This window comes from Oryctolagus cuniculus, chromosome 8 (genome assembly GCF_051225735.1).
Source record: "Oryctolagus cuniculus isolate XC-2025 breed Fujian yellow rabbit chromosome 8, ASM5122573v1, whole genome shotgun sequence".
NCBI classification, from domain to species: Eukaryota; Metazoa; Chordata; class Mammalia; order Lagomorpha; family Leporidae; genus Oryctolagus; species Oryctolagus cuniculus.
In genome coordinates, this window is record NC_142874.1 from 101,580,788 (window position 1) to 101,606,943 (window position 26,156).

At 38.8% G+C, this 26,156-nt stretch overlaps 1 protein-coding gene across 3 annotated transcripts in view; it reads right to left on the minus strand.

The window, feature by feature from the left end:
- The window catches only part of GRID2 (glutamate ionotropic receptor delta type subunit 2), a 1,603,946-nt gene that overhangs the window by 410,710 nt on the left and 1,167,080 nt on the right, over positions 1 to 26,156 (minus strand). For all 3 annotated transcript variants that reach the window (XM_051819557.3, XM_051819556.3, XM_002716957.6), the window contains exon 9: positions 21,841 to 21,942. In XM_051819557.3, coding sequence (XP_051675517.1) covers positions 21,841 to 21,942 — 102 coding nt within the window. The remainder of the gene's footprint in view (positions 1 to 21,840; positions 21,943 to 26,156) is intronic.

Sequence of the window (26,156 nt, forward strand, 5' to 3'; positions counted from 1 at the left end):
GCTGCAGGCGGAGGATTAGCCTATTGAGCCAGGGCGCCGGCCTGAACTGAGATTTGATGATAGAGTAGAGAAATAATGTTATTGAGGTTACGTAAACTTAGTAAAGGCATCTTCCCCTTCCTTTCTTTTCATCTTCTAACTAACAAACAACTACTAATATAGTGAATTACCCATAGTAGTCGTGTGAGTCATAGTATTTGCAGAAGAATTTCAGGAGGCTACTGAAAGGAGCTGAGTGGGATGGCAGACCTTACACCCAGCTGAGGTGAAAGTCTGCAGCCATCACCTGACTGATGCTAAGCTCCACATCAAGGAGCCTCCAGCTGGCTGGTGCCCTGGGTTTCCCAGATGATCATCAGAACAAAGCCTGAAAATCTAACTATTAATTGACTGGACTCATTGTTTGCTGTTTTGTTTTGTTTTTCCTAACCTCACACTGCAGCTACTCCGTCCATTTAAAAATCGTTTTTGCTGTCTTGTTTGGCAGAAAAGAACACATTCTGGATCCAGAGATCTCTCTTTTGCCAAGACTGTCGCTCTTGAAATAAATCCTTTCCCTTTGCCAACTCTCATCTCTGGTGGACTAGCTATCCAGCGTCAAACAATGAGGGCCTGATAATTTGGTAGCAGTTACACAGCTAGAAAGAAAGACTGAAATTTGAATCTAGTGATATGTAATGCTAAAACCATTAATTTCATCAGCAAATGGATAAATATGAAATAAGAGAAAAATACTGAAGTCGCCTAAATTTAGTTATTGGCCAAGAAAGAGCATGAAGAAGTAGATAAGAGAAGCTATGCAGCTAACAGCTTTGGGTCAACCCATAAGCAACAACAGCAACAGGAATACTCAGGGCTTCACCTTCCTAAGCATATGTTGAAACCTGACTCAGAACCCCAGGACGACAACCTTCAAGGTACCATGCATTCTGCTCACAACCCCAGCAATCCAGAAGCAATAGTGCCTCTTAAGAGTCTATCCCACCCCACAACCCTGCCTGCTTTGCAATGTCCTGCTTGTCTAATTTATAGCCCAATGCTGGATCACTGCAAGCAATTCATGTTTTCTTCCCCACAAAGTTTCATTGTAAAATCCCATAGTTTTTTAGATCTGTTGGAAATCTTTCCAACTGCTACCTAGCCTTGTAGTTGGCAGCTTAGAGAACTTGTCCCAGGACCAGTCTATTCTTTGTGGCTAGTATTTAATAAATCAATAAATCCTCTTACATCAGAGATCTCTTGCTGTCTAGAATTTTGATTTTACATTTGTGTGTATCTGAGGAAAGGTATGGTACAGTAACTACACGGCTAATAGGAATGATAAAATGTAGGCTAGTCTTTAAAGCATAATGACATCAAATATCTTTCTTGCTCTCTTTAATATACTTCAAAATTCCTTTTTCATCTCTAAAGTAAAACTATATTTTCTTCAAATCACACTTAAACCTTAGCAGATAGAAGGAATCACAGTTTGGGAATAAGGCTTTTTTTTTTTTTTTTAAGATTGATTTATTTGAAAGGCAGAGTTACACAGAGGCATAGGCAGAGAGAGAGAGAGGTGTCTTCCATCCTCAGGTTCACTCCCCAGATGGCTACAATGGCTGGAGGTGCGCCCATCCAAAGCCAGGAGCCAGGAGCTTCCTGTGGGTCTCCCAGGCAGATGCAGGGGACTAAAGACCTGTGCCATCTTATTCTGCTGTCCCAAGCCATAGCAGAGAGCTGGGACTCCAACCGGCACCCATATAGGATGCCAGCACTACAGGCACTGGCATTACACACTATGCTACAGCACCGGGCCCAGGAATAAGAGTTATTTTAAGACAAAAGCATTTGAAATCTTATCTGATCTTTGTCTTACTAAAGCAGCACATCTCCCAAAATACACCTCACCTTACCCTTCTCCAAGGGAGTTGAGTACTAATTCCAGGAAGGAGACAGATTACTCATTGAAATCCTAACCAACCCCTTCTGAGTACTCAGCAAGCTACTCATTGAGTGACTCCTCCCTTGTGTGCTTACGTAAACCTTGTCCTTCCTCCTGTTGAACTATCATCCGTTAATTCACAGGCCCCCAATCATTCCTACTTAAATGAGCAAGGAACAGTTTGCCTCGGCAATGATGTCAAGGCATTTTTCTGAACAAGGATAATCTCTTTCCTAAAAGAAGATCTGGAGGGAGCAAGATCCATAATAATTTCACTAACCCTACTCTGTACCCTTTGTAGAAACTACTATCCCGGCCACTGGTCTGGCTGATCTAAGGTTTTAAGAATAAGGTGACAGGTTTTCTATTTCTAGTGAGCCAAATGCTGTCTGAAGGATGTACCTTTTTCTTTTGATTCTATTATGAAGCACAGTGGGAAACTTAAAAGAGAAGATCTCCTGCATAGAGGGCAGAAACAGAAGAGTAGGAAGGAGAAAGGTGCTGATATTTAAAAGCAAGAAACAAATCTGTAGGGATTTCCAAAAAGTATGTGGGGAAGCCTGAGCTTAAAGCTACAGAAGCAGTATTCTAGGGCTCACAAAAGAAAAGCATATAGATGAGCACTACTAGACAATTAATTAATAAGGCACATAAAATGACCTCTATACATACTCTTATCAGAAGGAATGTGGCTATTTCTACAGTATTGAATTATAGAGACACATGTTGAGAAATTAGAGGAAGATTATAATTTACTAGAAAATATAACCATGTATGATTTTTTCCCATTGCTATTTTTAAAGCACAATACACTTGAATGCTTAGCCTAACACTGGTGCTAATACTTACCCCACCTATTAAATCTTACATTGGATGAAGCAAATGTTACTTAAGAGTGATTTTAAAAATGGCATTTCTCCTATTTATTCTTACGTTGTATACTCTGGAAAAACCCTCAGATGTGATATTACAGGTATGGAAACGCATCTGAGTTCTTGGAGCTGATGGCTAAAGGTCATTCTTAAAATTTTCAAAGGACTCATAAAACAAAAGTGGGAGATTTTTCAAACCCTTTGTTCTTGATAGGTGATCATTTTTTTATTCTCCTTGACTTTTAAAAAAGTAAAAGACCTTGCTTTCAAATGCTAATCAGTTGCTTCTTTATTCCCCAGTAGACCTCAGATCATTCAGCCTCAATTCTTCATTCTCTTGAATGCTTTATTGACCACAGTCTTGGAGATTACATTTGGCTCCAACAACACAGCAGCTTGGTATATTTTTAATTGAACTATAGAGTATATTCCTCGCATAAGAATCAATGGGAACATTTTAGTGTGAACATTTCATTCTCTCAATTCAAAAAGCATGCTACAATGGTTGAAAACAAAAACCAAACAAAAATTGCTATCCTCCAAAAGAAAAAAAAAAAGCCCTAAAAATGTAAACTTCACTTCTCCATGCTAACTTTCATCACCTAGAGAACCTGAAATTCTTCACTGACAGATTTTTAAGCATGGAGGAATCACAGATTCAGTTTCAAGCAGAATGGGCTTCCTGCTTCCAGGTTAAAATAGTTGCCAGGCAGTTTACATGGAGATGCTGTGAAACAACACCTCAAACCCAACCCTCTTTGTATTTCCACTGATCATTAAAAAACCCAAGGGGTGAATTCTGAACAAGTATGCATTTGCCGCTCTTTCCTTGGCCAACTTTTCCATTTCCGGAACTTCCATCATGCAGTATGGTGGTTCTCCCCTTGACTGCCTCCCACTTTCCCAGAGGGAGCTGAATTTAAGAGCACACACAACTTCCAGAAGCTGACATTTGGGCAAACTATTCCCAAGACGGGCACTTTTTAGAGGTATCTTCTCATTTTGGGCTACCCTAGAGGATCTTTAAGTGCAATGAATAGTGCTTTGATAAATAGTCCCCTATTGGTCAAAATTTCTTACTGCAACTTTGAAAGCTCTTGTTTCACTTGGGAACCAGCTCTCTCATTGGTAAGGCCGCCATTAAGACTCCATGGCCTTTTGAGAGGGACTGGAAAAGCATACAAGGTTTTGTCAAACTTGTTTTCTTTTCTCAACTGATGTCTAATTACTGTAATTTTAAGATTGCTTTTCCCTACTGAGTGGGAAGATTTCTAAAAGGTAAACAAGGAGAAACTTTGACTTTTCTTTTTCTTTTTTTTTTTTTTTTGCATCTGTTTATCCAATGCTAATTTACGTCCAGGGTAGAGACAACATTTATGTGTTCTTGGAGCCCAGGAGTGACAGTTGGACTTGCTTCTTCCTCATAAAAAGCTGGATTTTCGGAGAAGTCATAGAAACGTTATAAACACTGAACTACTAAGGTATGGGGGAGTATCCTACTTTATACAAATGTGTGCACCTAATACCTATTAATTACTACCTAACTCAAAGGCAAACGGATACTTCATGTATTCTTTTTAAGACTTAGTACAATAAGTTCCTCAAAAGTGAAACTCTGAAAAGTCTGTATTGTGTATAAGCTCTGGAAATTTCTATTTCTTGCCCTCCATAGCCCAGGCTTACAGATTTTTCTGTCTGTAGTCACCCAAGGCTCAAGATGATCCCTATGCAAATTTCTGCAAGTACTTTCCTGCATGCTTTGGGGCTCAGAAAATGATGCCCCAAAGAATGGTGGATTGGCATGCTGGGGCCTTTGACTACAGGAGGGCCAAGTTCTGCCTGTCCTTATCCCATTCCCCAATCCCTTAATCCTTTTTTTCTCTGCAGGGCAGGAGGGGGCTTCCCCATATGTTCCCTCCTCTGACCAAGTGAGTCCATCCATGAGCAATGCAATTGTCATGGACTTCCTTCTTGCTTTCCCATGACCCAGAGAAGACTGACTCCTATCACAGGAAAGTCAAGTCATGTGCCCATGAAGACTTTATCTGCATAAGAAATTCATCACGCACTGTCCCACATCAGCCTCCAAAATCCCCAAATCCCAAAATGCTTCCCTAGCTCAGAATATTGTTGAAACTTCAGCCATCTGGGCCCAGTATTGTGGCACAGCAGGTTCATTTGCCAACTGCAATACAGGCATCTCATTTGGGAAGTGAACCAGAGGATGGAAGACGTGTGTGTGTGTGTGTGTGTGTTTCTCCCTATAATTCATCCTTTCAAATAAATAAATAAATCTTTAAATAAAATTTAAAAAGAAGCCTCAACCACCTGGCTCTTATTTGAACCATCTTGGTGCAGCTCTTGTGTGGATAGGAGATATAAATTTAAATGCCTTTTCTCCTGCTAATCTATTGTTAGTTTATTTCATAGACTCAAATATTCAACTCTCAGAGGGTGAAAGGAAAAATTCTCTTCACCCCTACATTACCCTGCTTGGTACCAGACTATGTCACCAAACTCATCAACCCACTTAGCCTTCTCATAACCTCATCTCTATTTTCTCAGCTCAGAGAAGTCCACAAGCTCTGTACCTCCATTATGGCAACTGCCAAAAGCCAGAAAACAAGAGTAATGTTTGGAATATTTACTTGCTTCCAATCTTTAAGAATCAAAGTCTACCACCATCTGTTGAACAAATTCCAAAAGATTTTTCCGTACTTTGCTCGGTTTTATAGTGGTTTAGCCTAGTCTAGCCCTTGTTATGGTGTCACAGCTAGGAGACAATTAGAAAAGCAAGGATTCCATTTTTTTTAGCACATATGTAATTTAGAAAAGTTCATTTAATAGCTATCAGTATCAGTCATTTGAGAAAAATGCAAAAAATCATATTTAGGGCTCCAGTAAAATACTAAAATACTTAATACGAAGAATGAAACTTACTATTAAGTTGGCTGATAATGTAATCTATAAGCTTTAATAATTACTAATTCCTTATTAATTCTTTTTATAACTCTGACACATAAAATCTATTCCAGCAGCATCTCTCCAGGTTTTATAATTCACACTCATGTTCAATACCGAGGCATCTCACACAAAGCTGGCTTTCTGTTGTGACTATGCTGAAACTATTACATTGCCAAAAGACAATTTAAAACTTCAAGGTCACTTTAACATTAGGTTTTCTTTCTGATGCAGTGGCACATTTCTTTCTAAAAGTAAGATATAATATAGTTCCTGAGACTTTGGCTAGGATATTATACAAGGTCTGGAAGTCAATATCCCTACTGTTTTTCTATCTTTGAATTTGCAAATGATGCCATCCATCTCTTTTTAAACTTCTAGTGACAAGTAGTAAATCTATTTTTCAGAAGTACATTATAATACACCTCTCCAATATTTATTCATTGTTTAATCTACGAATTCAAGTTTCAGCTTCCAGGAGGGAAAAAAAAAAAGGCTGGGTCATGCACTGTTATTTTGATTTGTGCAATACTGATACCCGTAGTTGTCTGTGTGGCAGTTATCATCTCAAAGATGGGTGTGATGTGAGAGAATAAGAAATCGTCAAGATTGCCATGCCTCAATTCTCGTGATGATTTTCTTCAGTCAGCTTTGAAGTGAACACACATTCCAGAGTTGCTATAAATTACATCGTTTGCATAGGCCATTTTTCCTCAAGTGTCTGTTCATAAAAATCTTATTTTCCCCTTTTCTTTCACATAAGATGGGTACAATCAACAAGAGAGACAGAACAAAATGCACATGTAATGCAGAGCTTTGTCTACTGATTATTCTGTTTCAAGAACACAAACCAGTACCATTTTGTTTAAAATTGAGGCTGAATCGTGGCTTTAACAATGGTATTTTTGCCACATTGACATATATTGCCCACATTTTGCAGTGCTACCTTCCTATTCACAAATGAATTTCTCATTGAGGAGTTTCTAAAGGAGCTGGAATTTCGTGTATTCAAGTTTATTTACTTCAGATGATATTTCAAGCTATTCCAGAGGACTGAATTCTTGATAGAATACCTACTTTTGTACATAATCTTTACCTTGCTAGAGATCTTTTGCCTTTTATCTATACCTTGATGATTCCTGCTCTTGTCTTTCAGAGCTTATTTAAGTATTATCTTTCAAGCCTTCCCTACTGCCATATCCATGACTCGGAGGCATCATTTATTTTTCTCCCTTAACGTGCTCTGCACAGATAACTAACATGTATACGGCACTTTCTGTGTGTCAGGCTCTGTTGGAAGTTCTTTGTTCTGTGCGAGTGTTAGTTCCTTTAACTTTCAGAGCAGTTCTATAGGGTGGATAATATTATCAACTCCATTTTACAGAAGAAGAAATAGACTTAAAGGAGTTGAAATACTCGGGCTAAATTCACAAGTAGCAGAGCTGGGGGCTTCAACATAGACGGTCTGCTTCCAGAGACTCTCTTTCTTTTTCTTTTCAATAGCTTATTGTGATAGAATCCCCATGCCCTACAATTCACCCAAAGTGTACAGTCCAGTGGCTTTAGTTCATTCATAGATAGGTGTAGCCACTGTTCCAGTCAGTTTTAGAATATCATTATCCTGCAAAAAATCCCAATGTCATTAGCCATCATCAATCCTAGACCCTGGGCAATTAATAAGCTACATCCTAACCCCACAAACTTGCCTGTTCTGGACATTTCAAATAAATGGGGTGGTACAATATGTAGTCCATTATAACCAGTCCTTATACTTAGCAAATTTTCAATTTTCACCCATGTTGTTCCACAGTATCTGAAAAAGCTGTACCATTTAAAATCCCCATCAGCAATATATACAGGTTCCAGTTTCTCAATATCCTTACCAATGCGTGTTATAGTCTGTCCTCTTCTTTGTAGCTGTCCTAGTGGGTTAGATGTGGTGGCTCTTAGTGGTTTTGTTTGCGTTTCTGTGATGGCCACCATCACTTCCTATGCTTATTGGCAATTTGCCTGTCATCTTTGGAGAACTGTCCAGATCTTTCCACTTTCAATATTGCTTTCTTTTCCTCCCAGTACTGATTTGTACTATTTATTTATATATGTGTGGGGAGCAGCCCGGACTGGACTGAGTTACTAGAATTAAGACTTATTCTATGCATCTGCTCTCCCACAATATGGCGCTGGGAGAGAAGTAAACAGCTTCTGCACAGCTGCCTCCAGTTCAACCAATAAACTGTGGGGCTTGCTCCTGATTGGAGGAGAGCAGCATACTCGGCGTGTGGGCAGCCGAGTTGGGATTGGCAGAGGAGGACTATAAAGGAGGAGAGAGACGGCATGCACCAGGAACATCTAAGGGGAACACCTGAGGGAACACCTGTGCAGCCCCCCGAGAGAGCCGGCCGGCGGTGTGCCGCTCCCCTGCGGAAGTGGGGAATGTGGCCAGGGGGAACTGCCCTTCCACGGAGGTGGAAGGGATAGTAGCCAACCCGGGAAGAACCAGCAGCAAACCCGGGGAGGGCCGAGCAGACAGAAAGAACAGCGCAGGGTCCTGTGTCGTTCCTCCACGAAGAGGGGGAGCGACATATATGCTAACTGCAAGCACCATGTCAGATATTTGATTTGCACATATTTCTGAAGATGCTAAATTTCTCGGTGGTTGTTGGTTTGGCTTGGTTCCTGAAGTTCAGGTAGCTTGGCTTCTGCTGCTGGGGAGTGGGTCCACAGAACTCCTTGCCTTGCCACTCCAGAAGAGAGACTGACTGAGGAACTGTGTTCTCAGCCACAGTGCTGTACTCAGTACTGCCACTGGAGTATTATTATATGGAAATTACCATCTTTTATTGGGACTTTCAGGTGATTTTATATATCACCTGCTGGGCATCTCCTTAGCCAGAGTCATCATTCTCGCAGATGCCCTGAACCAAGCTTCATTACTTGTTAATTCTTCCAAAGGCGCCCTCTGTGGCGTAGCTGTCAGAGCCACCAGTTTGCCTTGAGCTCCTTCCCATCTGCCTGCTGTGAGAACTTGTTCAAAGGAGCCCCCTGTGGGGCTTACTCGCCCAACCCTACCCTTGCTTTCAGGTTTAACAAGCGCAAAGGCGAAGACCTTATGATACCTTACACCTCTATTTGGCGGGTTTGAAAAAGCTGAAGATGTCCAAGTAGCAAAGACTTGGGAAAAAAAAAAAAACAGCAAAAACCTTAAGGACAATGAGATTTCAGGGCTATTACTAGAGTATTTTTAGTATAAGATCAGCATACAGCATTTATGTAAAGCTATCTGGGGCCGGCGCCGCGGCTCACTTGGTTAATCCTCCTCATGCGGAGCTGGCACCCCAGGTTCTAGTCCCAGTTGGGGCGCCGGTTCTGTCCTGGTTGCTCCTCTTCCAGTCCAGCTCTCTACTGTGGCCCGGGAAGGCAGTGGAGGATGGCCCAAGTGCTTGGGCCCTGCACCCGCGTGGGAGAGCAGGAGGAGGCACCTGGCTCCTGGCTTTGGATTGGCGCAGCGTGCCGGCCATAGCGGCCGTTTCGGGGGTAAAGCAACAGAAAAGGAAGACCTTTCTCCCTTTCTCTCTCTCTCTCTCTCTCTCTCTCTCTCTAACTCTGCCTGTCAAAAAATAAAAAAAAAAATATAAAGCTATCTTGGAACCAAATACATTTCAGGGGAGACATGCAATTGACACACAAACTTGTTGAGCTATTGGAAGATCATTGTGTGGGCTACATTTGTTCGTATGTTTCAGGTGCTGGGTATTTTCTGTTCACTGTTCCTCTAGGCAGCAGCAGCTTCATGGGCAGGAGAGCTGTTGGGACTCTTATTAGCAGGTTTGCAAATTTTGGTAACACCACCTGGGCCTAAAACTCATGATTCTGCAACTGATGTTTGTCTATTTTAGGGTCCTCCAGATAGTCTCCCACAAAAATCTGAAGTCTTATAACCATGATTAATTATACTTTTAAGAGGAAAACAAGCACATTTCTTGACTTCACACTGACATAAATAAATAACAATCAAACCTTCCGACTTTCTTGCATTTGTACCAATTAAACATGTGGTGTGTATGCCTCTGTTACAGTGTCCTTTAGAATTAAAAAAGTACTTTTTTCCTTTATTTGTTATAAGAAGGTTAAATTCTTAAAATTCCTGAAGAGTCGCAGTCTGAGGAAGAAAAAATTGTAAAAGAAAAAAATTTAAAAAGTCTGTTTGACTTGCCATTTGCTCAGACTCAGAGGATCATGCATCTACAAAATTGTACTCTGCTCCATTCTTTTTCCCCTTTATCCATTTTTCTGAGTTGGTGTGAATCTGTGCTTCCCACACATTGTGAGAAGACAAATTATGAAGCATTAATCCATGTAGAAATGGAAGCATTGTGTAACAAATAAAGCAAACAAATGATTACCGATAAATCCAAGAGAAAATTAATGATTCTATGTCATCTTTAACTTCTCACCAAAGGTAAACATGCTATTTAATAACACAAACCATTCTTGAGGTTTTGAATGAAACATTTCTATTTCTTTACCTTAAAACTACATAGGTACTTAGTGTTGAGACCCAGTGAGAATGGGTTGTCATATTTACTACTATGACATTTACTAAGTATATCAAAAGATTCAGTGGCTGATTAGTTGGAAAAGAAGATTGTTAATGCTTTCTATACTTATTGCTGAGTCCAAAAGTAGAACTTCAAGTGGTAAACCAAAATTATTGATTGTTATAGGACAGTGGTTGGTCATAAAAGCAGATAGATTCTATAAGATACTATTCTTACTGATTGTAGACTTTCATAATATGGTTTAGGTTTTATCTGTGTGCAAATAATCTTGTTGCCCATGTCTTCTCTCCATCTTCCACCCTGGGAGACATCTAGGACATCCAGAAAGGTCTTTCACATTTAGCCGGGTGCAATTCAAACAGTTCTCTCTCAGAGAAGCGTTTTCTGATCTTCCTAGTCTAGCTATTCAGTACTGTTTGCATTTGAATTTTGGCAATTTTACCCAAAAGCTGTCATATTCAATGACAGTGATGGCTGTGTCTATTTTATTTGCCTCTGCATTCCTAGCACCAGGCGTAACGTAATATAGAGAGGATGCTGAATGAATAATGCCGAGTCAGATGTACTGATGGATAGATGGGAAGTTAAGGGGCAGCTATGGTAACACTACCAAGGCCCTTATGAAAGTTCACAGGCTGATGGAAGTAAAAGATGTTTATTTTGGTGAAATAAAATTTGAAATACACGCCTAGTTTTTTAATAATGTAAATTTCCCATGAACTCTTTGAAAACCCTTTGTAAATGGCATGGGGAGTTTGAGTAGGAATGTATTAAGACAGAATAAATATCTTAGAAAACTATAAACATTAGAGGATATTGATCTTTTTGGGACATTTAGTGCTTTGATGAGTGAAGAGCAATGGACCTAGCAAAGGCATTTTTGGAGTTTCATAGGTCTGAGAAACCAAGATGTTCTTTAGAACAAAACTATAAGAAGCACAAGGCTAAACACATGTTCATTGTCAACAGGCACTCAACATTCCATCTACGCTGACTGATTTAGTTCACCAAGCTCTAACAAAGAATTCAGGAATGAAATACCATGCTCAAGTAAAAGAGTTCCTTTGCCATCTTGCTTGGAAATTTGCCCTTCGTGTATGGAAGTCAAGAATGAAGATCTCTAATACCATCTACTCTGGCACAGGCTTTTCTCCACCACTGTCCTTATTTTTATAGTCATACATAGAGTCCTGTCCTCATTTCCTTTCTTTCCCTTCTTTTCCTACTTCCCTCTGTTTTTTACATGTACACACACACACACACACACACACAATCTCTCCTCAGGATACCAGAATGTTTTAATTTGTTCATTTAATATTTATGGAGCTGCATGTATTTGCCAGAGATTATAACTGAACATCAATTTTCTATCTTATTGATACTTAAGTTGAATGGGTGAGTCTGACACTAACAAAATTATTAAATGTTTATTTCACAATTTCATAGAAAAACAATGAAAAATGAGTTTATTTTGGTGAAAACTTTTTTGAAATCCCTGTATAGTTTTTCCTATATGTATTTTCATGAATTTCCTGGATATCCCTCATGCATGGATTTCAAAAATTTTTGCAGAAAAGTTAATTTTTTTCCAAAAAATTTTATTGATTTATTTGAGTGACAGAGAAGGAGAGAGAGAGAGAGAGAGAGGCAGAGAAAGAGGAGAGAGAGAGAGAGGCAGAGAAAGAAACACAAACATGCACAAGCACAGATAGACACCAACAGACAGAAAGATATAGTGTTCCCATCTGCTGATTCACTTCCATATGAAGGCAAGGACCCATGATTAGAGCCAAAGCTGAGAGCCACAAACTCAATTCAAGTCTCCCAGCTACTTGGAAGACTCAACTGCTTGAGCCATTACCACTGCCTACCAGGGTCTTCCTGCATTAACAGGAAGCTGGAGTAGGGTATCAAACCCAAGCACTCAGATAGGAGATAATGCACTTCTTAACCACTAGGTCAAGTGCCCCACAAACTTAATCTTTAATTCTAGTTTCCAAGAACTTTGTGAAGTACCCTTTGATAGACATACAATGAAATGTGAGGAAAAGAACACAGTGAAATGGGGAGTGAAACTGTTTCCTACATGCAGGAAGCTGGTCCTGCATGCCATTTTTGAGATGAGATTACCAAAAAGTTGCAACATTTGTCTTGTGCTTGTTCAAGTATTCTCTTTCCCTCTTTCTTTCTCAATTTCTCAAGTTTATTATTTTTTTCTCCCAACCTCTCCAAAATGTATTTAATTCTGAGTTGTGTACACACAGATCCTGCTTTCTGATACAGATCTTAGCAATTCGGTGAGGTGGTTTACAAGCAACTCCTTAAAAGCAGGAGCTATATCTTGTTTATCTTTGCCTTTCTGGAATTCAGAGCAATGATTAGCTTATAATAGATTCTTAACAATAGTTGAGAATAGTTTTTGACTCAAGACTAACAGTTTAGGCATGCTGTATAATAATGTTTTATCTCTCTTAGGTAACGTGGATTTTTCCTTTTTTTAAAAAAAATTTTACAAAACTTTTATTTAATAAATATAAATTTCCATAGTACAACTTTAGGATTATAGCAGTTTTTCCCCCATAACCTCTCTCCCACCCACAAACCATCCCATCTCCTACTCCCTCTCCCATCCTATTCTTAAGACTCATTTTTAATTATCTTTATATACAGAAGATCAACTTAGTATAAACTAAGTAAAGATTCAACAGATCGCACCAACATAGACACACAAAGTATAAAGTACTGTTTGAAGACTAGTTTTACCATTAATTTGGATAGTATAACACATTAAGGACAGAGATCCTACTTGGGGAGTAGGTGCACAGTGACTCCTGTTGTTGATTTAACAATTGACACTCGTATTTATGACATCAGTAATCACCTGAGGCTCTTGCCATGTGCTGCCAAGGCTATGGAAAGCTCTTGAGTTCACAAACTCCAACCTTATTTAGACAAGGTCATAATCAAAGTGAAAGTTCTCTCCTTTCAGAGAAAGGTACCTCCTTCTTTGAAGGCCCGTTCTTTCCACTGGTATCTCACTCCCAGAGATCTTTCATTCAGGTCATTTTTTGCCACAGTTTCTTGGCTTTCCATGCCTGAGAAACTCTCATGGGCTTTTTAGCCAGATCTGAATGCCTTAAGGGCTGATTCTCAGGCCAGAGTGCTGTTTAGGGCATTTGTCATTCTATGAGTATGCTGTGTATCCCACTTCCCATGTTGGGTCATTCTCTCTCTCTCTTTTTTTTTTTTTTTTGACTTATTTACTTATTTGAAAGGCAGAATTATAGGGTGAGAAGGAGAGACAGGGAGAGATCTTCCACCCATGGCTTCACTCCCCATTTGGCCACAGCAGCAGGGACTGGGCCAGGCCCGAGGCAGGAGCCAAGAGCTTCATCTGGGTCTCACACTTGGGTGGTAGGGGACCTAATACTTGGGTCTTCCTCTACTGCTTTTCCCAGGCCATTAATAGGGAGCTGGATTGGAAGTGAAACAGGCAGGACATGGACTTGATCCATATGAAATTCTGGAGTTGCAAATGGCCACAACTAAACCTCCACAGTGGCCCCAATATGTGGATTTTCACAGGGAAATAAAGCCTGCTGAAAATGATGGTGAACTTAAGGAAAAGGAATTATTTGGGGTTAATATTGTGGCACAGTAGGTTAAACCACCACCTGTGGTAACGGCATCCTGAATGAATACTCAATTGCTCTACCCCTGCTGATGTACCTACAAAGGCAGAGGAAGATGATTCAAGTACTTGGGATTCTGGCACCCACGTGGGAGACCCAGATGGAGTCAAAGGCTCTTGGCTTTGACTTGATCCAGTACCAGCCATTAAAACCACTTGAGGAGTGAATCAGCAGATGGAAATCTCTCTGCTTCTCCCCCATCTCTCTGTAAGTCTGCCTTTCAAATAAATAAAATAAATCTTTTAACAAGGAAGTAATTTTAAATTCCTAACTCAACATGCTACTGTCTGCTACAGCCAGACACACACTCCTCTCCATGGAGTTACATGGGGAAACCTGGTACATGGTCACACGTAGTTTGGACCCTGCTTTGTGTGGTAGTGGTTTAAGATAAGCTTTGTGTAGTTCCTGCTTACATCCTTCTGTGGCTGTAGCAACAGTTTTAGTTTAAACATTATTTTTTCTCATTGTTATTTTCGTCCTATTTTTTTCAACTGGCTGTGTTTCCTATTGCTATTTCTTTCCTTCTGGAGGTATCCTTTAAAGCAGTTTTTCTCTTTGTGATGGCTTCTTGCCAGTGTTTTTAATGTAACTCTCTAGGATTATCCACTAACTTCATTTTGTAAAAACATCATATTACTTAATCTAAAATATTTGCATTATAATATTTTTACATAATATCAATAAAGATTCTAAAATATGCACAAGAGAAATGCCAGATTACTTTCAGAGGATCTTCAGTCTCACAGCTGACTTCTCATCAGAAACCCTATAGGTTAGGATAGAATGGAAAGATATATTCCAAATCTTAAAGAGAAAAAGACTCTCAACCCAGAATACTGTACCCTGCAAAGCTCTCATTTATGAATGAAGGTGAAATAAAGACCTTCCATAACAAACAGAAATTGAAACAATTTGTCAGCATGCAACCAGCCTTACAAAAGATGCTTAAGGATGTGCTACACACAGAAACACAGAAACATGGTAATCACTATGAAAGAAGGTAAAGGCAGAAAATCTCCCAATAAAAGTACAAAGGAAATCCAAAGTAAACCATTGGAATATTTGTGGTAAGATGACAGGGCCAAGTCGTTACTTATCAATAGTCATCTTGTATGTAAATGGCATCAACTTTCCAGTTAAAAGACAGACTGGCTGAATGGATTAAAAAAAACCCACCTGTTGCTGCCTATAAGAATGACATCTCACCAACAAAGATACACAGACTGAAAGTGAAAGGATAGAAGAAGATATTCCATGCTAACAGAAACCAAAAATTAGCTGGTGTAGCCATCCTAATATTAGAGAAAATAGACTTTAACACAAAATCTGTTAAAAGGGACGAAGAAGGGTACTGCTTAATGATTAAGGGATCAGTTCAATAGGAAGATGTGACTATAATAAATGTATATGCACCTAATTACAGGGCACCTGGTGATTCAAAAGAAATGTTAATGGATCTAAAGAAAGACATAGACTCCAATGCAATAGTAACGGGGAACTACATTACCCCACTTTTAGCAATGGACAGATCAACTAGACAGAAAATCAGCAAGGAAACAGAGTTAATCAACACTATAGACCAAGTGTACCTAATGGATATCAACAGAATTTTTCATCCTATGGATGCAAAATACACATTCTTCTCACCAGTGCATGAAAGTTTCTCTGGGACACACCACCTGCTAGGCCATAAAGCAAGTCTCAACAAATTCAAAAAAATCTAAATCATACCATACATTTTTCTGTCCACAATGGAAATCAACAACTCAAGAATCTCTTGAACATGTGCAAATATAAGGTGACTGAACAACACGCTCTTGAATGAACAGTAGGTCATTGAAGAAATCAAAAGAGAAATTAAAAAAAAAAAAACTGCTGAGGAACAGTTTTTAAATACTATTTGTTGAACTCTTTACTTAGTACAGAGTTAATCTTATGTATATAAAGTGAATTGAAAATAAATCTTAGTTAAAAATAACAGTAGGGGCTGGTGCTATGGCTCACTTGGCTAATCCTCCACCTGTGGCACCTGCACCCCGGGTTCTAGTCCTGGTTGGGGCACCGGATTCTGTCCCGGTTGCCGCTCTTCCAGTCCAGCTCTCTGCTATGGCCCAGGAGTGCAGTGGAGGATGGCCCAACTCCTTGGGCCCTGCACCCCATGGGAGACCAGGAGAAGCACCTGGCTCCTGGCTTCAGATCAGTTTGGTGCGCCGGCTGCAGCGCGCCAGCCGTGGCAGCCATTGGATGGTGAACCAATGGCAGTAGGAAGACATTTCTCTCTGTCTCTCTGTCTCTCACTGTCCACTCTGCCTGTCAAAAAAAAAAAATTAAAAAAAAATAACAGTAGGAATAGGAGGAGGAGGAGGAGGAAGAAGGGTAGGAGTGCTGGTGGGAGGGCGGTTATGGTGGGAAGAATCACTATGTTCCTAAAGTTGTATTTATTAAATGCATGAAGTTTATATACCTTAAATAAAAGGTTTCTGGGCAAAACAGATTTAAGGAAGACAACAAGACAGGGAGCAAGAGAGAGCAAGAGAGAGATCTTCCATCTGCTGGTTCACTTCCCAAATAGTTTCAACAGCCGAGGCTGGGACAGGCTGAAACCTGGAGACAGAAACTTCATCTAGGTTTCCAACAAGGGTGGAAGATGCCCAAGTCTTTGGACCATCATCCATTTCCTTCCCAGACACATCAGTGAGAAGCTGGATTGCAAGTGGAGCATCCAGAACTTGAACCAGTACTTTGGTATGTGATGCTGGCATCACAAGCAGCTGCTCCACCCCCTTTAACATATGAGCCTCATTTGTCCATATTTTATATTCCTCAAACATCTAGACTGTGCTTAATATATTCTTCTCAAATAAATTTATAAGTGAAGGCATGTTTTATCAGAGATGCCATGTGTCTGTTTTAAGCCCAACCAAGTCAGGCAGATACAAAGTATTAGTTAGCAAGTGCCTTCCAAATAGTAGTTTATGTTTTTCCAGGTATATTTTTCTTGATGCTGTATAGCTTCCCATGTCTTTATTTTCACTTGTGCTTTCACAAATCTTATGATTATATTCAAAACTCACTCATGTTTCCACCAACTTTTCTTGTGAATTATCATGAAACTGAGAAATGTAATTTGTCATTTCTGAATATCTTAATTTGTGGAAACTACGAAATCAAATAGGAAAAAAATTATTTCAAACGTAGTTTGTAGTAATACAAGCATACCCAAAAAGTTCATGAAAAAAACCAGAATTTAAGAAGTTTATTTGGTGTCTAATAGTTTTGGGATCAATGAATAATTTTTTTATAATACACATTTTCTAAGGGTGTTTCTAAGACCCCAAGGTCCACTTAATCCACTTCCTAAGAAGCAGAGCTAAGTGGGCAAAATATGAAAATAGAGACTAGTAGCGGCATAAGATAGGGTCTGCTTTTTCTTCTCATCCTTGCTTTTTCTTCATTTAGAAGAGATGTTTCTTGGTTTTGGTGATGGTTGAATATAAAGTTGTCTGTATGTGAGGTCATTTAGGAAAAATGCTCCTGCATCACCAGTCCAACAACATGCAACCTTCACAATTCAACAGTTACACAAGATTTAATTTAAGCCTACCATGAGCTCATTCTGTCCTGGAAGCCAAAAGATCAGAGTGGCTGAGGACACAGACTCTGCAATCAGGATCTCTGAGCCTGAAATAAATCTCCCGCTCCTCCTCTTAGCTATAAGGACACGGAAACTTAATTAGCTAATCAGGGCTTGCTTTTCATTCTTCTAACATAATTAGTAGAGATCCTGTAGGGTTTCTAAAGGATGAAATAAGTAAACATATAAAAACTTCTTATAGCAGGTCCTATCAAATGGTAGGCATTGGTGCTCTTTTTTCTGTTTCCTGCCACACTCAGTGTGGCCTTAACTGCCCTGTTCTGTGTCCTAGAGGGCTAACCCTACACATTCTTTCTGATGTGGACTTCTAAGCCTTCTGATTGCCAGTTGGATTTGGAATTGGATATCATGGACAGACAGGAAGAGTGAGATTAGGATTTCCCTATTATCATTTCTTCACTGCCTGATTGTAGCTTTGCAGTGATTCTCTTTCTCCATTCTCTTCCTGTACCAAAGTTCACAGCTGCTACGAATGATCCCTCTCCTACTGCCAGGTCTGGGGATAATGTCTCCTCATGCCCCATCAGTCTTCACGGAAGTCAAGCCTTTCTGTGAGTCAAGGTACTAGTGCTTCCACAATCCTTGTTGGCTGCTTTAACTATCTTTAGATCTTTGTTAGTCTAATCTCTGAATTTAGCTCTCTTCAGTGAACCATTTGAATATACTATTTGTTTGCCCCTAGGGTCACAAATAACTTAATGCTGAATAATTTGATTTTGGATAAATATTAGATTATGTCCTTCAAGTCAATAAAGTATCATTTACAGTGATAGGAATGGGAGTTTCAAAACTTAGGTAATGAAGATCAATTATCTTAGCTTATAATTGATGGCATAAATTTCCTGAATTGATTTCAGTTACAATAGAATACAGGGACTTTACCCATGAGCTCTTATTTTTCTCTCTTCTGGAAAGTGTCACAAGTAAATACTTGCAATAAAAGAGGGTGGTGTTTAGGTAGTCAACTCCAGTCCAATATAGACCAAATTCTAGTTTCAAAGCTGAGCAGAGTAAAAAGTTAAGATTTTGGAGTTAATGGAAAAGTTGAGGAAAGAGAAGGTCACTGTTGGGTTTCATTCCCATTGGAATTCCAGGAATGAACAGAAAGCATGCAAAATTACTTTCAAGTACAATAGCTGTGTATTTTGGGAATGTAGTTAGTGCAACAATCTTTGTCCTCAAGTGGACACCCAAACGATAAAACCACCACAGCAGGCTTGGGGAAAGCAGATTGTTCCCATATCACTCACCACGAACTAACTACATTCAAGATCTGTGCAGGACTGAGCTTGCAGGAGAACAGGCCATTATGAGTCATGAAGGTGAACCTGGAGCATGTAGGCATTAACACTGTGTGAAACATTACCGTTTGATGAACAAAATAGCAATCATTTTATTCGGCATGGGAATGAATTTAAAATAATTGTCTCAACACAGCTCTCCCAATAAAACTCACTTTCGCCTTATTTGGAGTTAAGCATTTCCAACACTTAAATCAAATAAGGTCTTTAGATACTTCAATTCTCATACTTATCCCAGTAGGAGTGAAGAGAGTGCAATGCGTTGCTAAGAGGGAAGTGGTTAAGTGATACAGAGTCAGACTTCTGGTATTTGAATCCTAACTTTGATCATTACCATCTATTTCACTTTCCACCATCTTTTTTTTCTTTTTTGACAGGCAGAGTTAGATAGAGAGGTAGAGAGGTAGAGAGGTAGAGAGGTAGAGAGGTAGAGAGGTAGAGAGAGAGAGAGAGAGAGAGGAAGGTCTTCCTTTTTCCATTGGTTCACCCTCCAAGTGGCTGCTATGGCTGGCACTGTGCTGATCCGAAGCCAGGAGCCAGGTGCCCCCTCCTTGTCTCCCATGTGGGTGCAGGGCCCAAAGACCTGGGCCATCCTCCACTACACTCATGGGCCACAGCAGAAAGCTGGACTGGAAGAGGAGCAACTGGGACAGAACTGGCGTCCTGACCAGGACTAGAACCCGGTGTGCTGGCACTGCAAGCGGAGGATTAGCCTAGTGAGCCGCGGCGCCGGCCAACCATCCTTTTTTCAACACCTGGATTTCTCAGTTTCTTTTCCCACTTTTGAGAGGTCATAATAGTATCTATTTCTTGGGAATATTGTGAGAAGTGAATAAGGTGATACATCGAAGGACTTAGGAAAGCACCTTGCACATAGTAAATACTTAAATCTTGTTTGTTTCATTTTATGTTCATCCCTCTCACAAGAGTCTATGTATACTTTGAGGACTGAGTGTGCATTATTTATCATATGTCTATTACCAAGTCACTCATGTAGTAACAAATGAGTATTTCCTTAACAATTGAATGAGGCTAATTGGCCTTAAAATTTTATTTTGTTTTACCCAAAGAAAAATGAAGCACATATAATGGCTATCATTGCAATTGCTACTGGAATTTATAATATTGATTGTTATTAATAGCAAATATTGATAGATGCTATCAATAGTTTGCTGCACTTCAGATGTCTGTCCTATTATAATATTGGCACATCAGTGCAAAAGCATATCTTTATTTACATGTGCATACAGAAGTGCATCACTTTAAGATGGGGAGTATTTACAATATATTTATCAAACAGTCAATAACCAGGAATAAACTATAAGCACCAAAAAAGGGAGAATAGGCTACTCATTTATATTTCCTTTCATGGATAATACTCAGATTCTTTTTGTAAGACATGAAATTATGTTGAGTCTACCTAATTGATAATAATAAACAATGTACACAGGTTGGATGATACAATTAGTTCCAATTAGTCAAAAAGACTCATTCTCTTTATTAGTCAACTTTTCATTGCTATGGTGGCATACCTGAGAAAACTCTACACAGAGCAAAGGTTTACTTAGGTCACCACTTTAAAAGTTTAAGTTCAAAACTAGGTTTCCCATTGGTTTGGTCTGTGATGAAGTTGGCAATGATGGAGCTTGAGGAATGGGCAAAGGCAGATCACATGGTAAGCAAAGAAACAGAAGCTGAACTCAGCCGGGCTTCTCTATCCAGTCCTCTCCATAGAATCACCTTCTGAGGGCACACCCTCAATGACCTGAGGACCTTCCACTAGGCCTCCTATCACCACCATTGGATTAAGTGTCCACTTTCTTAGAACCAATGATTTCCAGGTTTAAAGACCCACAGGAATTCAGGGACATATTATCGTGTTCAAACCCTAAGACTCTTCTATTTACTAATGCAATTTATTTATCCTCTACAAAAGCCTTTTCAAATTCAAAAACAAGCATGCTTTTCTGAAGAAAAATTAACGTGGACTGCCAGGTGTTGAAATGTACTGTGGTAGTGTAGTTCAAGGTTAAATAGGGTTGGAATAAGATGGGCAAGGGCAGGCCTTCATGTTTTATGGCTACTTAGTACTCATGTGAGTATTTTACAACAATTATATTAGTGTCTTATTTTATATGTTTATTGGGAGAGAAAATAGGTAGAGAATAAGTTATAATTATATTGTTTTTAATAAAGAAATAGAATCATAGATTTCAAATGTATATATAGTCCCACTTAATATTCAGAAAATCACTAACTAAGCTCCAGAAAGACACAATCTTTTCTGTTTATTTTACTTGTTATCCTTAGTAATCAGTACTGAACTTGGAATTCAGTTGATACCCATTAACTGTCTTCTGCAACTGAATAATATTTACTTTGAAGTAGGTGCTTACTAGAAAAGGACTGTCCTTAGTCTACTAATATTTTATTACTGAATGTACATCATTTGACCAAATCTTCCCTTGTTTGGCATGGTTATCTTCATTTCTACATCTCTAGTTTTAGTGAGAGACTTCTTGAAGAACACCTTTACTTTTCCATGTGTAGAAAAGTGTAGGAGAATGAAAGTGGGCCGAACCTGTCTAAGAAAGTTTCTGACAAAAGCACTGTAATTAATAGAAAATCCGGCAAAAATCTGATGCTGACCCACATAAGTTTGAGGATGGAAAATATGACTATTAAAATTATCTTGGCCTTTCTCTCTGTCTCTCTCACTGTCCACTCTGTCAAAAATTAAAAAAAAATTATCTTGGGAAATACAGTCAAGATTTGAAGTCTTGTTTAGGATTATGCTTCCATTAATAAAAGATAAAAAAGTGAAGAATGAAGTGCTCTAGAATCCAAAGCCACAGGGCTTAGCCAAGACTTACCAGAACAGTCACCACTCGCAGAACCACACCACGCATGTTATTCTCCAGTTTTTTGTCAGTCAATGATCCATTCAGGCCTGTGACAGGATTCCAGCACCCAAGCTGAAAGATAAAATATCTCTGGTGACTTTTCTGTCCAAAGAGCAGTCCGTGTCTCTCTTTATAGGCCTCACAGATAACTGCCTGTGACGATAGTTCTTGAGATAATTGGTATAGCAAAGGTCCTTCACAGATTTGCTATCTTTCTGCATTAATAACAAATGAAGCAATCAGAAGTTCCACCTTCTGCTTTTTTTAACTTTTATTTAATAAATATAAATTTCCAAAGCACAACTTTGGATTATAGTAGCTTTTTCCCCCATAACCTCCCTCCCTCCCACCAGCAACCATCCCATCTCCTGCTCCCTCTCCCATCCTATTCACATCAAAATTCATTTTAAATTATCATTATATACAGAAGATCAATTTAGTATATACTAAGTATATACTAAGTAAAAATTTCAACAGTTTGCACCCACACAGAAACACAAAGTATAAAGTACTGTTTGAGTACTAGTTATACCGTTAATTGACATAGTACAACACATTAAGGACAGAGATCCTACATGGGGAGTAAGTGCACAATGACTTCTGTTGTTAATTTAACAATTGACACTCTTATTTATGGCATCAGTAATCACCTGAGGCTCTTGTCATGAGTTGCCAAGGCTATGGAAGCCTCGAGTTCGCAAACTCTGATCTTATTTAGACAAGGCCATGGTCAAAGTGGAAGCTCTCTCCTCCCTTCAGAGAAAGGTACCTCCTTCTTTGATGACCCATTCTTTCCACTGGGATCTCACTCGCAGAGATCTTTCATTTAGGTTTTTTTTTTTTTTTTTTTTGCCAGAGTGTCTTGGCTTTCCATGCCTAAAATACTCTCATAGGCCCTTCAGCCAGATCCGAATGCCGTAAGGGCTGCTTCTGAGGCCAGAGTGCTGTTTAGGACACCTGCCATTCTATGGGTCTGCTGTGTATCCCACTTCCCATGTTGGATCGTCCTCTCCTTTTAAATTCTATCAGTTAGTATTAGCAGACACTAGGCTTGTTTATGTGACCCCTTTAACTCTTAATCCTATCATCATGATCAATTATGAACTGAAACTGATCACTTTCACTAGTGAGATGGCATTGGTACATGCCACCTTGATGGGATTGAATTGGAATCCCCTGGCACGTTTCTAACACTACCGTTTGGGGCAAGTCCAATCACCTTCTGTTTTTAAATATTGTCGTATCACATACGACAGTGCCCAACATGCTTTAGAAAGCTCACTGAAGACATCTGACTTAGTGAGGAGTTACATATGCACCAATAACTCAGTCCAGGAATGCACTAATTGGAAAAATAATAGCTCACATAATTCCAGTATAACATCTGTTCTAATATATCAATTACTGCACGTTAGAATTTTTTATAGGCTCATTGTTTTAATTTGGTGTGATACTGTTTTAACTGGGCAAAAAAAAATCTATAATATTTTACTGTGATTAGAAGGGTAACTTATTTCATCTGAGAAAAATATCCTGTAATAGATCTTTGTTTTCAAAATATTCACAGTACATAAAGCACTACACTTTGCCTTTTTTTCTTGTCAGTGCAATCAATTTGTCTGTAATATTTTGGCAGCAGTCTATTCCTTCAAGTTGAGATAATTCACTGCTCTTTACTTTCCAGAATACTGGTTTATTTTTATATCTTCATGTGCTCCTATCTTTTACAATATTCAAATCTGATGGCCGCCAGTTTACAAATGAGTGCTTTTAAACCTCAATAGGATAAAACTGAAGCCTCTCAATCAGATGTAAGGAGCACAGAAAGAGATAATGTGGCAAATTAGTGCATAACTGTTCAGTGAGCAAAGCTACAGAGTGATGCACATGTTGAGTAATGCACATGTTGAGAAGAACTGTCCTGCTATTAATCCTAATACCAGCTCCATGAGCCTGCACATTTGGAAGCCCATTCTGCATATACACGCTTTAAAACTGTGAGAGACCCCGTGTCCTATTTGGAGACTGTTTTGATTAACTGAATGATTACAGGAGCACCTGGTTATTTGTGCTGGTTCTTCCTGATGACTATGATTTATTCCCTTGTAATGCAATTTGTTTATGGCTTCCAACGTCACAGGTATCCCTCGCAAATAGACAATTTAGGTACTTCCTATGAAGATTCAAGTTTCCCTTTGAGCTCCCCAAAAGGTCTTTAATTAAGAAAACTCAAATGGACATAGTTTATCTTAAGAGAAGAGGGTATCACAGTATAATCAACAAAGGCAGCTTTTTCCTTATTAAAATAATTTGGAAAAGGCTGCTAATTGTCAGTTTCAACTGTAAAAGCACATTAAATTCATACAATGATATGTCATTCTTAGTTACATAAAAAGTCTAATTAGAACTTAGATCCAATTAGCAAATCCAAATGTGTTGAAAGCCTAATTATCAGAGATATTGTAGTTCTCTTGCCAAATATAAAAGCTTATGAAATTTCTTCTGCGGTTTTGTTCTTTTCTGAGGTCAACCTAAGTCTATTCTCAATTATTTTCCTTGATGTACACTTTTTTTCTAATTACTTCCTCAAGAGGATTTTAGCTTCCTGGACCAAACAATACTAGTAGGGAAGGAATTTATAACATTGAAAGCTAAGTTTCTAATGTACTATGTCCACATTTTACAATTGTTTCACTAAATTTTAAACTCAACAAATAGCTTTCAGGTCATAATCTTATTTATGATAAGTATATCTAAGCTGTCAAAGCACATAGAAAGATTTCTGTCCTCTTTATAGGATTTCTTTTCAAGATTACTGAACCTATGTCAGTATGCCTACATAAATGATATCTATGAATGCCAACTTGATCTTGACATTTGGTGTAATGAGTAGTCAAAATATTTACTACTGGACTGGCAACAAAATTTATTTAATAATTTGTTTCAACAAGCTCAAGACAAACTCTTAAAAATACATAATTCTTAGCTTCTCCTGAAACATGTCTTCCTTTACACTGAAACTGATAAGCATAGTCAATGGTTTAAATATTCTAAAACATTCGCGTGTTTGGGTATTTGAAATAACAGAAAAACATTTGGATAGGGAGAGTAGATAAATATACCGGTATCTCATCCCCAGACACAGGCAACAATTTAAACGTTATTAAGACCTTGCATTATATTTTGTCTCATTTTAATTATTTGATTGAACTCATATTTTATAAGTCACTCTACTCTTTTCTTCATCTTGCAGCATTCTTTTTAACTATCTGATACACATGTCTTGATAATAGTACTCGCAAAGTTGCTTGTATTCTTAATAACAGAGGACTAGATTTTAGGACTGGTAAATAAATTCCTTGTATTTAACTGAATTCTTCATCTATTCTTCATATGTACAAACTACAATATTTTCTAAATTTATTAAATGTGGATCCTAAAAACTAGAATATTAAAAGATAACTGGATACAGATTCTCTAGAAAGCTAGAAATATATATCATCACATATCAAAATGGAGTATAACAAATAAATAGCTAAGAAATTGAAATATTTATTTCCTATGTTGACTACTTTTTTTTTTTTACATTTTAAAATACTTTCTATATGTCTGTCATGTTGCATGGTAATAATTTCATGGGAAAATGATTTTACCATTATTTTTTATAGACAAGAAGACTAAGAAGGCCTCAGTCATGGTCACATACCTACTAAGACATGAACCTAGGATTTAAATGAGTTCTTTTGAAAGTTCAGATTCAGGCTGGCGCTGAGGCTCACTAGGCCAATCCTCTGCCTATGGTACTGGTACCCTGGGTTCTAGTCCTGGTTTGGGCCCTGGTTCTGTCCGGGTTGCTCCTCTTCCAGTCTAGCTCTCTGCTGTGGCCCGGAAGTGCAGTGAAGGATGGCCCAAGTGCTTGGGCCCTGCACTCCATAGGAGACCACGATAAGCACCTGGCTCTTAGCTTTGGATCGGCACAGCGTGCCGGCAGTAGCGGCCATTTGAGGTGGGAAAGCCAATGGAAGGAAGACCTTTCTCTCTGTCTCTCTCTCTCACTGTCTAACTGTAACTCTGCCTGTCAAAAAAAAAAAAAAAAAAAAAGGAAGTTCAGATTCAGGGTTTTCATGGCAGCGTTGTTTTGTAGCTTATGAATCCTTTTCATAAACATGATCTATTTAACATAAAGATTTTTCTATTTTATATTCAAGGAAATTGAGGGTCAGAATTGGAAAGTAACTGGTTTAATATGATATCTAGTACATTCATATTATAGGAATAAAATTGTA